The 13232-nt window shown below is 38.5% G+C and overlaps 1 protein-coding gene across 2 annotated transcripts in view; it reads left to right on the top strand.

Moving 5' to 3' along the window:
• LOC127850159 (uncharacterized) overlaps positions 1–13232 on the top strand; it is a 77613-nt gene that overhangs the window by 40745 nt on the left and 23636 nt on the right. For both annotated transcript variants that reach the window (XM_052382981.1, XM_052382980.1), the window contains exons 19-26: positions 740–955; positions 4088–4160; positions 4605–4717; positions 5124–5280; positions 6449–6682; positions 8612–8821; positions 10625–10806; positions 12353–12554. In XM_052382981.1, the coding sequence (XP_052238941.1) occupies positions 740–955; positions 4088–4160; positions 4605–4717; positions 5124–5280; positions 6449–6682; positions 8612–8821; positions 10625–10806; positions 12353–12554 (1387 nt within the window). The remainder of the gene's footprint in view (positions 1–739; positions 956–4087; positions 4161–4604; positions 4718–5123; positions 5281–6448; positions 6683–8611; positions 8822–10624; positions 10807–12352; positions 12555–13232) is intronic.

Genomic DNA, 13232 nt, shown 5'->3' with positions numbered 1-13232 from the left:
ACAAAAAAACAAGGAAATTTCTCCCGAAATGGCGTGAAGATAACAAATAGATGTCTTAAGTAGATGAATATTGAATTCATTAGCATTAGTAAGGCAAGCTAATAAGAATGATTGAATCATAATTGCGCATCTCACAAGAAAATACAAGTTGAATGATAAATATAAAGGTTTTGATAATACTTGGGTCGGGGCACATGAAAGATTGGTCAGGGCTAGTAGGTTCTGCATTTACTAGGCCGAATGGGATAGTTGAAAAAAAAGTTAGTGTTAAGCCCTGAGTTGGTCGGTCGGTCGGTTGGTCCGTATTAAGTTTCCGCTCTCTATTTCAAGTTGTTTTCATCCGATCTTTACCAAACTTGGTCAGATGTTGTATCTAGATGATGTCTAGGTCAAGTTATAATATGGGTCATGCCGGGTTGAAAACAAGGTCACGGGGTCACTTATTGCGTTTTTAATATTAAGCATGGTGTTTGCTCTCTAATTCAAGTAGTTTTCATCAGAGTTTCACCAAACTTGGTCAGTAGTTGTATCTAAATGATATGTAGGTCAAGTTTGAACATGGGCCATGCCGGGTCAAAAACTAGGTCACGGGGTCACTTAGTGCGTTTTAAACATTGAGCATGGTGTCTGCTGTTTTTTGTGAAGACAACATGCAAAATATTCTGTGTCAATGGGGCATGTGGGGGTATTTGTCAAATCTGTGACAAAGCTCTAGTTTTAATGAGTTGAAACATTTTAGATTGAAAATGGGGTGCAGAAATTCCGGCGTAGAGACGTGGGCAACAACATAGTTGAGATTGAGCACACTCACGGCACCGAGCGTTGGCTGGTTGTGAAGAAGATGCTGGACGCCACCAAGATATCTCTGCAGGCCAAGTCTGGGGCTGAGGTGGAGTCTATTGAGGTTGCCCTGGCCTTCCCTCTCAGACCCGCGGGGCTGAAATCTGGGGCCAAGGTACGTGACTCATTGTCTGGTATTGTGTGAAAACATAATATTTTGGCTAAAAATGGACAGTTTCCATAATTAAGTTATATCCTTTTTTACATCACTTGTTCAAAATGTGTGAAGGTAATATATCAGAGGGGGTAATCACGTGATAGTTAAGATGGCTAGGTCCTTGAAGAGGCAGGCATTTTGTTATTTTATACCTTTTATTACTTTTGTTTAATTTTTTAATGCACTCACTTTCCAGCCAAATCATTGACAAAGAGATATACATGTAGATCGAATATTAATACTATATAAACGATTACCACTTTTTTGCCAATATGGCTGGAAATTGAGTGACATTTAAACAATTACCGGTAATACAAGTAATGACGGATATAAAAAGGAAAACAATACCTGTCTGGCATGGACGTCGCCATATTGTTTTTCATGTGATTACCCCCTCTGTATATGATAGCCTAACTCTTTGATATATTGAGTGGCCCCAATAACTGCGGGTTTTATCCCATTTTCAATTGTCTATTTAGCCTTTTTGCACATTACACTCTCAGCCTAGCAAATTTGTATCTGATCTGGGGTCGTGTTCCAGAAGCATCTTAAGTTAAAATTTATTCTTATCCTTAAATTGGGAAAATTTCATAAGTGTTAAATTTTATATTGCAATAGTTTGTCATCAAGCTTTACATGAAAATAACATCATTATGTCAATTTTATTTTAGGAATACCAAAAAAACATGTGTTTCCTTATTTAGTAAAAAAATACAAAACATTGTGATTTTGACCTTAAGTGAAAAAATTTAAGAAATGTCTTAAGATATTTATGGAATACCACCCAAGTAATGAATTAAATATTCTAAAGACTGCATTTAGAAAAATTGGGGCATAAATTTTTAACAAGCAACTGTTGTTCAAAATATGAATTATGGATAAATCCCAGATGGAAATCTGGGCCAAGGTACTGGATCAGAATGTTTGGACAATAGTAGCTTGCAGTTGCACTGTTTGTAAGTCAGATATCTGCATGAGTTTTTAGCTCACCTGATTGCTCAGGTGAGCTTTTGTGACGGGTCTTTGTCCGTCGTATGTCCGTCCGTCCATCCGTTAACATTTGCTCGTAAACACTCTAGAGGCAACATTTCTTGTCCCATCTTCATGAAACTTGGTCAGAAGCTTTGTCCAAATGAAATCTCGGCCGAGTTGAAAACTGGGTTGTGCCAGGTCAAAAACTAGGTCACTTTGTCAAAAAAAACAAAAAAACTTGTAAACACTGTAGTCACATTTCATGCCCAATCTTCATGTAACTTTGTCAAAATGTTTGTCTTAATGATATCTTGGTTGAGTTCAAAAGTGGTTCCGATCCGTTAAAAAACATGGCCGCCAGTGGGCGGGGCAGTTTTCCTTATTTGGCTATAGAGAAACCTTGTAAACACTCTAGAAGTCTTAATTTTTGCCCAATCATCATGAAAGTTGGTCAAAACATTGGTTTTATTGATATCTCGGATATGTTTGAAAATGGTCGGGATCTGTGAAAAAACATGGCTGCCAGTGGGCGGGGCATTTTTCTCTATATGTATAATTATAGTGAAAACATGTGAACACAGTAGAAGTCACATTTTTGGCCCAATTTTCATGAAATTTGCTCAGAACATTTGTTTCCTTGATACGAGAGTTGAGTTAAAATATGGTTCCGGTCAGTTGAATAACATGGCTGCTGGGAGGGGGACAGTTTTCTCATTATGCCCCTCCCCCTTTCGAAAAAGAGGGGGTATATTGTTTTGCTCATGTCGATCCGTCCGTCCACCAGATGGTTTCCGGATGATAACTCAAGAGCGCTTATGCCTAGGTTCATGAAACTTCATAGGTATATTGATCATGACTCGCAGATGACCCCTATTGATTTTCAGGTCACTAGGTCAAAGGTAAAGGTCACGATGACCCAAAATATTAAAATGGTTTCCAGATGATAACTCAAGAACACTTATGCCTAGGATCATGAAACTTCATAGGTACATTGATCATGACTCGCAGATGACGCCTATTGATTTTTAGGTCACTAGGTCAAAGGTCAAGGTCACGGTGACCCAAAGCAGTAAAATTGTTTCCGGATGATAACTCAAGAACGCTTATGCCTAGGATCATGAAACTTCTTAGATACATTGATAATGACTCGCAGATAACCCCTATTGATTTTCAGGTCACTAGGTCGAAGGTCAAGGTCACGATACCCGAAATAGTAAAATGGTTTCTGGATGATAACTCAAGAACGCTTAAGCCTAGGATCATTAAAATGTATAGGTACATTGATCATAACTCGTAGATGACCCATATTGATTTTCAGGTCACTAGGTCAAAGGTCAAGGTCACGGTGACCCGAAATAGTAAAATGGTTTCCAGATGATAACTCAAGAATGCTTATGTCGAGGATCATGAAACTTCATAGGTACATTGATCATGACTGGAAGATGACCCCTATTGATTTTCAGGTCACTAGGTCAAAGGTCAAGGTCACGGTGACCTGAAATAGTAAAATGGTTTATGGATGATAACTCAAGAACGCTTAGGCCTAGGGTCATGAAACTTCATAGGTACAATGATCATGACTCGTAGATGACCCCTATGGATTTTCAGGTCACTAGGTCAAAGGTCAAGGTCACAGTGTCAAAAAACGTATTCACACAATGGCTGTCAAGGTCACGGTGACTCAACTTAGAAAAATGGTTTATGGATGATAACTCAAGAATGCTTACGCTTAGGATCATGAAACTTAATAGGTACATTGACTCGCAGATGAAATAATGATGAAACTTGACCAGGATGTTTGTCTGGACAATATCTCGGTCAAGTTTGACATTTGGTAAAGATTGAATGAATTGACTCCTCTCAGGTGAGCAAACTAGGGCCATCTTGGCCCTCTTGTTACTTGTTTGTGGAGTAACTTCTTCCACATCTCTCAGTTAAGAGACTTAAATTAAAACTACTAGAAATGGCAGCTTAGGTTTCATCCATCAATGGAAGATTGGGTGTCTTGTTTGATGTCACATTAATTTGATATTTATGCAAACTGCTTAGTTATTCATATTGATGACAACGGCAAACGTCAAGTGACATTTTTCTAATGATCAGTTTTGTTGTTGCTAGGTTCTGCCTCCAAAGCAGCCAGTGTTTGCCTTCTTGCCTCTTCGTAGCTATGGATTCAGGTTTATTGTACAAGGTGAGTAAAGATGTTGGTTTTCTGTATGTATGAATTTATTGCATACTTGGGAAATTTAGTTTCCAATAAATTTCATTCCTCTAAAAAATAGACACGCTCTGTGAAAATGGGGCGTAAAATACGTAGGTAAAGTGTCGTCCCAGATAAGCCTGTGCAGTCTGTCTGTCTGTCACACTTTTGCTTTTAGGTTTGCAAAAATGCTCATAACTTCTATGTCGCTTCAGATGTAACCTTCATATTTGGTATGCATGTGTATGTAGACAAGGCCTTTCCATTTGTACACACATTTTGACCTCTTTGTCCTTGACCTTGAACTTAGGGTTTGCGTTTAGGTTTTGACATCTGCTTTAGGTTTCGAAAAAGCGTTTCTCGGGGACATATGTCTTCCGATGGAGACAGCTCTTGTTGGCTATGTCTTTAAATGTGTCATTGTGTTTGCTGCAGGTGACTTTGATGTCCCGTCGAGTCGTGAAGATGTTGATCGAGACAGTCCCTGGAACCAGTGGCTGCGTAGTGAGATACACACCATCTTCATAGATGCTCTAGAGGCATTCAAGGTACACTGACAGTGCTCTTGGAAAACGAAGTTTAATGCATGTGCCTAGAGTGTCGTCCCCGACTTGTCTGTGCAGTCTGTAGAGGCCAAGCATGGAAAGACACTTTACGACTCAATTAGCATTGTCAATATGAGCCACGTCTTTGGGTAATGGGTATTTATGATTGTGCTTTAAGTGTCGTTCCAGATTAGCCTGCGCAGTCAGAACAGGCGAATTATGGACAACACTCACCGCTAAAATTGGATTTTTGCTAAGAAAATTCTTCCTTTAAACGCAAAATTTCATTAAAGCATTAAGTGCCATCCTGATTATCCTGGGCTGACACTTGACACCCATGCATTTAGCCCAGTTTTCCTGAACAAGGCTCATTTTCACATGTTGATGTTTGACTGTGTTTGATGTGCAGACCCAGAACGCAGACTCCCCTCTAGAGGCAGTGTGCATGTTCCTGCAGTTTGTGCCCATGGAGGACGAGGTGCTGGACTTCTTCAAGCCAGTCTCCTCGGACATCCTCAAGAAACTCAAGGCTAGACCCTGTGTTCCCACGCAGCCTGATGAAAAAGGTCAGTGTGAGAGTTTATAAACTTAAACCTTGTTATGGAAAAACTTGGTTTAATGCATGTTTGTAAAGTGTTGTCTCAGTTTAGACTGTGCAGTCTGCATATACTCTCAGAATATACTTGATTTTTGTTCAGAAGAGCCTTTCTTTAAACGTAAAATTCCATAAATAGCTGAAAGATTCATCCCTTGTTAGCCTGTATCGACAGCACATGCTAATTTGGGACGACACTTTACGCACATGCATCAAGTTCAATATTATTCAGACATTGACAGTATGCCATTGGGTATTTAACCAGGCCTTCTTTGGTAAAACACTGTCGAAAGTGTACATATGTATGTCATAGGAATGTCTATCAGTTAAGTTCTAGCTGTCTGACTGGCTAAACATGTCAATAATATCTCATTATGAGGTCAAATCTATTTCAATGGATTCTTGTAACATTAAGAAAAGGGTGGAAGTGTTCCAGTTTATACATCAAATTGTTTAATATGAACAAAATTGCAGATTAGAAAATAAAGAAACTTTATTATTTTGTCAATTATATTTTATACATTTTACCTTTTGCTAGTTTGAATCCATTTCCTTGAATTTAATATCATGTAATTCTGTTATGCATTTTAAAGAATTATTTTATTATGCCCCCGGATCGAATGATCTGGGGCATTATTGTTTTTGGCCCGTCTCTGTCTGTCATTCTGTCCCAAAACTTTAACCTTGGTTAAAGTTTTGCAATAACTTTTGCAATATTGAAGATAGCAACTTGATATTTGGCATGCATGTGTATCTCATGAAGCTGCACTTTTTGAGTGGTGAAAGGTCTAGGTTAAGGTCATTATTCAAGGTCAAAAGTAAAAAAATACAATCCAAGGGAAGTAATAAGCTTTAAAAGGGAGATAATTTCTAAACCTGCCAAATGATTTATTGAAATTTTATTTCAAAGCGGCGCAATAGGGGGCATTGTGTTTCTGACAAACACAACTCTTGTTTTTGGATTGTAATAATGGCAGCAAACAATTTATCAATAGTCAACTTTCCATTTACATATCACTTAACAAGAGGAAAGTCTGGATTAAATGTTTACTGGTGATGATGATCTGGATTTAATGGTAAGTGATCATAATGAAACATATTTCAGACCAAAAACTAACAAATTTCCACTATTCATCTAGGTGTGGTAAGCTGGAAGCTGCCATCGCAGACAGTCCAGGTTCGAGACCCACTTGTCCGCACGGTTGTCACTCCGTCGCTCCTGGCAACACACCTGAACCTGTTCTACCTCAACCATGAGGTGGCAGCCATGTTGAATCCTGCTCTAACAGCCTGCCTGGGAATTGAGACGCTAACGTCTGAACACCTGTTCCAGTTGGGCAAGGCCCTGGTTGTACACATGGAGAATAAATGCAGTGAGTTGTCTATTTGGAGCTGCCGTTATTGTTTGTGAATCAGTTATCATTATTGTATGTTAGTTTAAGATTGAAAGCGAGAATAAAACCATCAGTCAAACATGTTTTTTAACCAGGTTTTCCGAAGGAAAAAACTGGTTATAAGATTGGCGAATGTCGGTGGGCAGGCGGAACAAGCTTGTCCGGGCCATAACTTTGTCGTTCATTGTGAGATTTTAAAATCATTTGGCACATATGTTCACCATCATTAGATGGTGCGTTGCGCTAAAGAATTACGTCGATATCACCAAGGTCAAGGTCACACTATTGAGTTCAAAGGTAAAAAATGGCCATAAATGAGCTTGTCTGGGCCATAACTATGTCATTCATTGTGAGATTTTAAAATCATTTGGCACATTTGTTCACCATCAAGGGACAGTGTGTCGCACGAAAGAATCACGTCAAGGTCGCCACGACTAAAAAAATATTTATTTTGAAACAAAGGGGGTTAATTTTGTTTGTTCAGTTCAAAAGTTCAGTTTGAGTTTTCTCCCTTTATCAGACTTTTTTTTTTCACAATGAACACCTGATTTTGTGACAATTTTGTCCCTTGCTATAGAAATGTTTCTGTTCCTATGTGTTTGTGTATAGTAATACTTCTGTATGTCATTTTAATGGTAAAGGAGCCAGAATGTGTGTTCTGCCTCCTTTGCATGCATGATTGTTCGACCTTTATATTTTCATGCTTGAATATTCTGCTTACATGACACAATCTTATATTACTCCAGTAGATAAACAGTGCTCAGTTGTATAAAGCTAGCAGCCTAGCCCATTGGTACATCCAGTTGAATATGTACTTGAATATAGTCTTATTCTTTGCTCAGAATTGATACACCATTAGTCTCAATCTTTGATTGTGTATAATTGTATTTCACTGGCTAAGCAGGCTTGTGACAACCTCTTTATGTCTTTGATATAGACATTTTATGTTAATGCTCCTCTAATGGAGAGATTGTTTCGGTTGGTAAACAGTCAGTTTGCATACAGTATTGCAAGTGTGTAGAGCAAACCTCATTTGTCAAGTAATTAAACTGAAACTTCTAATATGTCACCGCCTTGACATGTACATGTGCAAAACACTTTATATTCCTGGTGATCCTCATATTTCTGAGTTATTTACCCTTGAATACAGTAAACAATGCAATCCATGCATTAGTAGCATTCAAGATCAAGCTCTAGTTCTTCCTATGAATGTTCTCCATGCATGTACAAGAATACTGTTGTACGTGATACAGAAATATTATTAAATGCAACAGTTTCACACTCAACTCTTGATGCTCAGGTTGTCATGGTGACATATGAGCCTCACTCTGGGAAATCAAGGTTTAATACATGTGTGTAAAGTGTCATCCCAGATTAGCCTGTGCAGTCTGGTTTAATACATGTGTGTAAAGTGTCATCCCAGATTAGCCTGTGCAGTCTGGTTTAATACATGTATGTAAAGTGTCATCCCAGATTAGCCTGTGCAGTCTGGTTTAATACATGTATGTAAAGTGTCGTCCCAGATTAGCCTGTGCAGTCTGCTAATCAGGAATTTAACTTTAAAACTTCATTACAGAGCTATGTGTGGTCCCTGATTAACGTGTGCAGACTTCACAGGCTCATCTTGTACAAAACTACGCACATGCATTAAACCCTGTTTTCCCATGGCAAGGCTCATATACTAACAGTTTTTTGCAGCGATGCTACTTGTCTGAGAAGCATCACAGAGACTGTAAATTTGAAGGGGGTTCTTAATGCTATTAAAAACAAAATCGATTGGGGAAAACAACAATAAAATCAATACAAAACGATGTATTAGGTTCCGATGAAGACGTCCCATTGATTGCTTGTTTGCTGGCCTGTATGTATCGCATGATAATATTTAAAATATTCCCCCTCCCCCACCAGGTTCTGAGGAAGATGTGCTACTGATAGCCCGCTGGCTGGCCTGCATGTATCGCAGTCTGGATGAGTTCCATGAAGACCAGTCCATACTGGAGAAGTTGAAGTCTCACCGCATCCTGCCCCTCACTGACGGGGAACTTGTGTCCCTCAACGAGAAGACCGTCTTCTGTCCCGTACCACAGAGTGGGGGCAAGAGGGAAAAGAAGGCCAAAGGTTGGGATATATATAGGAAAAAAATGTTTTCATTTCTTTCTGACATATGGTGATTGATAATTTATATGCTTGTTTAAAATTGTCTTCTTCTTTGATACTGTAATGAGTTATTGCAATTAAATCATTTTTATGTGTTTGATCAAATGAATAAAACAAGAAATGTTTTTGTTAGAAACACAATGCCCCTTAATGCCCCGCTTTGATTTTTTATTTTGACCTTTGACTTTGAAGGATGACCTTGACCTTTCAACACTCAAAATGTGCAGCTCCATGAGATACACATGCATGCCAAATATCAAGTTGCTATCATCACTATTGCAAAAGTTATGACCAAGGTTAAAGGTTTGGGACACATACAAAGACAGACAGACAGATACAATGACAGACAGACAGACAGACAGACAGACAGATACAATGACAGACAGACAGACAGGCCAAAAACAATATACCCCCGATCATTCAATCTGGGGGCATACAAAATTGCACAATAAGAAAGAAAGAAAGCCAATTAATGATTCATTTAGTAATCTTTCAATGTAAATATAATTATAAAAAATATGTGCGTGTGTAACTCAAGCTAGGTCTATTGTTTTGTCTGAATAGAGTGTACATGCACGGTTACTTATTTTGTCTGAATAGAGTGTACATGCACGGTTACTTATTTTGTCTGAATAGAGTGTACATGCACGGTTACTTATTTTGTCTGAATAGAGTGTACATGCACGGTTACTTATTTTGTCTGAATAGAGTGTACATGCATGGTTACTTATTTTGTCTGAATAGAGTGTACATGCATGGTTACTTATTTTGTCGGAATAGAGTGTACATGCACGGTTACTTGTTTTGTCTGAATAGAGTGTACATGCATGGTTACTTGTTTTGTCTGAATAGAGTGTACATGCACGGTCACTTGTTTTGTCTGAATAGAGTGTACATGCACGGTTACTTATTTTGTCTGAATAGAGTGTACATGCACGGTTACTTGTTTTGTCTGAATAGAGTGTACATGCATGGTTACTTATTTTGTCTGAATAGAGTGTACATGCATGGTTACTTATTTTGTCTGAATAGAGTGTACATGCATGGTTACTTATTTTGTCGGAATAGAGTGTACATGCACGGTTACTTGTTTTGTCTGAATAGAGTGTACATGCATGGTTACTTATTTTGTCTGAATAGAGTGTACATGCACGATTACTTATTTTGTCTGAATAGCGTGTACATGCATGGTTACTTGTTTTGTCTGAATAGAGTGTACACGCACGGTTACTTATTTTGTCTGAATAGAGTGTACATGCACGGTTACTTATTTTGTCTGAATAGAGTGTACATGCACGGTTACTTATTTTGTCTGAATAGAGTGTACATGCATGGTTTCTTATTTTGTCTGAAAAGCGAGTACATGCACGGTTACTTATTTTGTCTGAATAGCGAGTACATGCACGGTTACTTATTTTGTCTGAATAGCGAGTACATGCACGGTTACTTATTTTGTCTGAATAGAGTGTACATGCACGGTTACTTATTTCATATTTGATTTCTAGATTCTCCTCATATTTAGCCTGATTTTGTTGCTATTTGATTGTCTAGGCTTAATGCATGTGCGTAAAGTGATCCCAGATTATACATGAGTGTAAAGTGTGTAAAGTGTCATCCCAGATTAGCCTGTGCAGTCTGCACAGGCTAATCTGGGATTACATTTTGCCCTAGACTATATTTTTGGTTTAGAAGAGACTTCCTTTAAACAATAAACTTTTACAATTTACTATATTTTCTAACATCCTCTGTACCGCCATGTTTCAGACCCACTGTTCCACCTGCGTACAGACATGAGCAGCCTGCACCCTGGCCTCCTGAACACCAGTGACAGTGAGGTGAACAGCCAGGTACAGAAACTCCTGCTGAGACTGGGCATCAAGCAGTTGTCCCCCTTTGATGTCATCAACCACCACATCCTGCCCGTGTTCCAGTCCGGGGACTGGCAGGTGAGCAGCTGGTCCATATTTACAGGGTCATTGATAGATTTTATATAAGAGCCTCATTCTGGTAAAACGGGGCTTAACACATGTGGGTAAAGTATTATTATTATATCAGATTTATATAGCGCCCTTTTCATGCAAGAGTGCACGTTCAAAGGCGTATTACTGTAAACGTGTAGAAATTCGTCGGTATGAAATTTCGTGGTTTAATGAAAAACAACCAATTCGTTGACACGTAATTTCATGGATTTCAAATTTTCGGGAAAAACTGACGGTTCTAATAATTTAACTTTTATTAAAACAACCAGAGTAATAACAAAGCATAATTTGCTAATCTGTGTTGACAGCAAGACTTGTGGTTAATGTGCACTGAAGCATGAAAGTGTTTCCGATAATTGTCGATAAGAGCAATAAAGCGGCCCACTTATGGGTCCCTGCTCGCTAATTGCCATCGATGTTGTTTTGACAATATTTGCACTTCTCAGCGCAATTGATCCCCTAGTAGAAATTCTTGAGTAGTAAGTGTGAAAACCGTTATGTCTCTTTTAAATTTAATTTGCGCATATTGACATATGTGATAAATCTGCAAACTATTAATTTTACGACGTCACGTAACAGAAATTTGTTTTTCTCCACAATTGGTAATTCTATTTATTATATTTATTAACCATGATTAATAAAATGTATATTAACGATGATGATAAAAAAAGAAAAACTGATATAGTGTAATGGGACCTACTGTAGTGAAGTAGCTATTACAATAACGAATTTCTCGGATAACTGACTACACAAGAATATGTCGGAAATGACATTCGGAAATGACCGATTTCGGATTAAAAATGTATAAATAATCCTTGGTACTTGAATTCGTGGTCCAGTGGACCAACGAAATCCACGAAAATTAGTACAACACGAAATTTAATGGTTTTACAGTATCCCAGAATAGACTGTGCAGTCGGAACAGGCTAATCAGGGATAACACTTTCTGCCTAAACTGGATTTTTGCTTATAAGAGACTGCCTTTTAATAAAAAAAGTGTTGTCCTTTATTAGCCTGTGCAGACAGCACAGGCTACCTTGGATGACACATTACGCAAATTCATTTTACCCAGTTTCCCCAGACGGAGGCTCAGATTTTTAGGTTGAGTTTAATGCTTCCTTGATGCCCCATCCCCACCTTACCCCCAACACCCCCTGGAATAGTGTGTGTGGTTGTGGTACTCCTTTGTATTGGTACCCTTCACTAGTCTCAGTGTATTGATGTTGATCAGCTGAGACTGCTGCTGAGGTAGAGTTACATTGTTTCAGTGCTCAGCTATCATTTAAGGGAAGCAATTTAAAGTATTAGAAGATATTGAATTACTTATCTACATTTAAAATTCAGTAGCATTCCTGTTCAATGAGAAGCAAAAGTAAGTTCAACTTCATGTTCAAGAAAAACAAATTCCTCATGTTCAAAATATTGAATTGAAATTCACTTTCATTAATTGCTTATTTTTGCGCAGAATATCATTTAAAAAATACTATTGATTGAGCATTGGCTTTGTTTCCAGGTCAAGTCAGATGAGACGCTCGTGTCCTACCTAGTCTACATCAAGGAGGAGCTGGACAAGCAGCCTTCGCTGTGTAACCTTGACACTCTCAAGGACGTTGCCGTGGTGCTGACCAATCACGGCAGGCGGAGGGTCAAAGATGTGCCTGTACACTTCCCACCACAGTACGGAAACGATGTTGACCTTCAGGCAGTATTCAGTGGTGAGTGAATCTTGTTTGGTACAAATTGGTTTGAAAGTGTTTTGGGATATCCATTCAGCTCTTAATAGACATGAAAATCAATGAAATGTTTAATTAATGATCAAGAATTATAAGCATAGGCATGTAATTTAGTATGACCATTAGAAGAATAAAGGATATCGTTTTCCACTAACTTTTTCATGCCATTATTAGTTCTCAATGTTGTAGTGGCAATAAAGATATGGTTTTTCATGCAGCAAAAAGTAGGTTCCATGTTCAATCTCGATTCTAGGAGGATTCTCGTGATCACCCCGAGGAAAGTTCTGAGAAACTGGGCATAATGCATGTGCGTAAAGTGTCGTCCCAGTGTGCACAGGCTAATCAGGGACGACACTTTCCACTTGTATGACATTTTTTGTTTAAATGAAGTGTCTTTTTAGCAAAAATCCTGTGCAGTCTGCACAGGCTAATCTGGGATGACACTTTACGCACATGCATTATGCCCAGTTTTCTCAGAACGCGGCTCACCCCTAAGGTACCAAGCTCTGCTTCTACCCAGGAACAGACTCTCTCGCAGAAGTCTTCAATAGTCAAAGCTTTTAATACTGTAGAGCGATGTTTAAACCTTTCTCACTCAGTAGCAGAGTGAAAATGGCAGTATTCAACTAGCATAAAACCAGAACAGCCTGCAAGTGACTT

This window comes from Dreissena polymorpha, chromosome 11 (assembly GCF_020536995.1).
Source record: "Dreissena polymorpha isolate Duluth1 chromosome 11, UMN_Dpol_1.0, whole genome shotgun sequence".
Classification (NCBI taxonomy): Eukaryota; Metazoa; Mollusca; class Bivalvia; order Myida; family Dreissenidae; genus Dreissena; species Dreissena polymorpha.
This window is presented reverse-complemented; position numbering and strand designations above follow the sequence as displayed.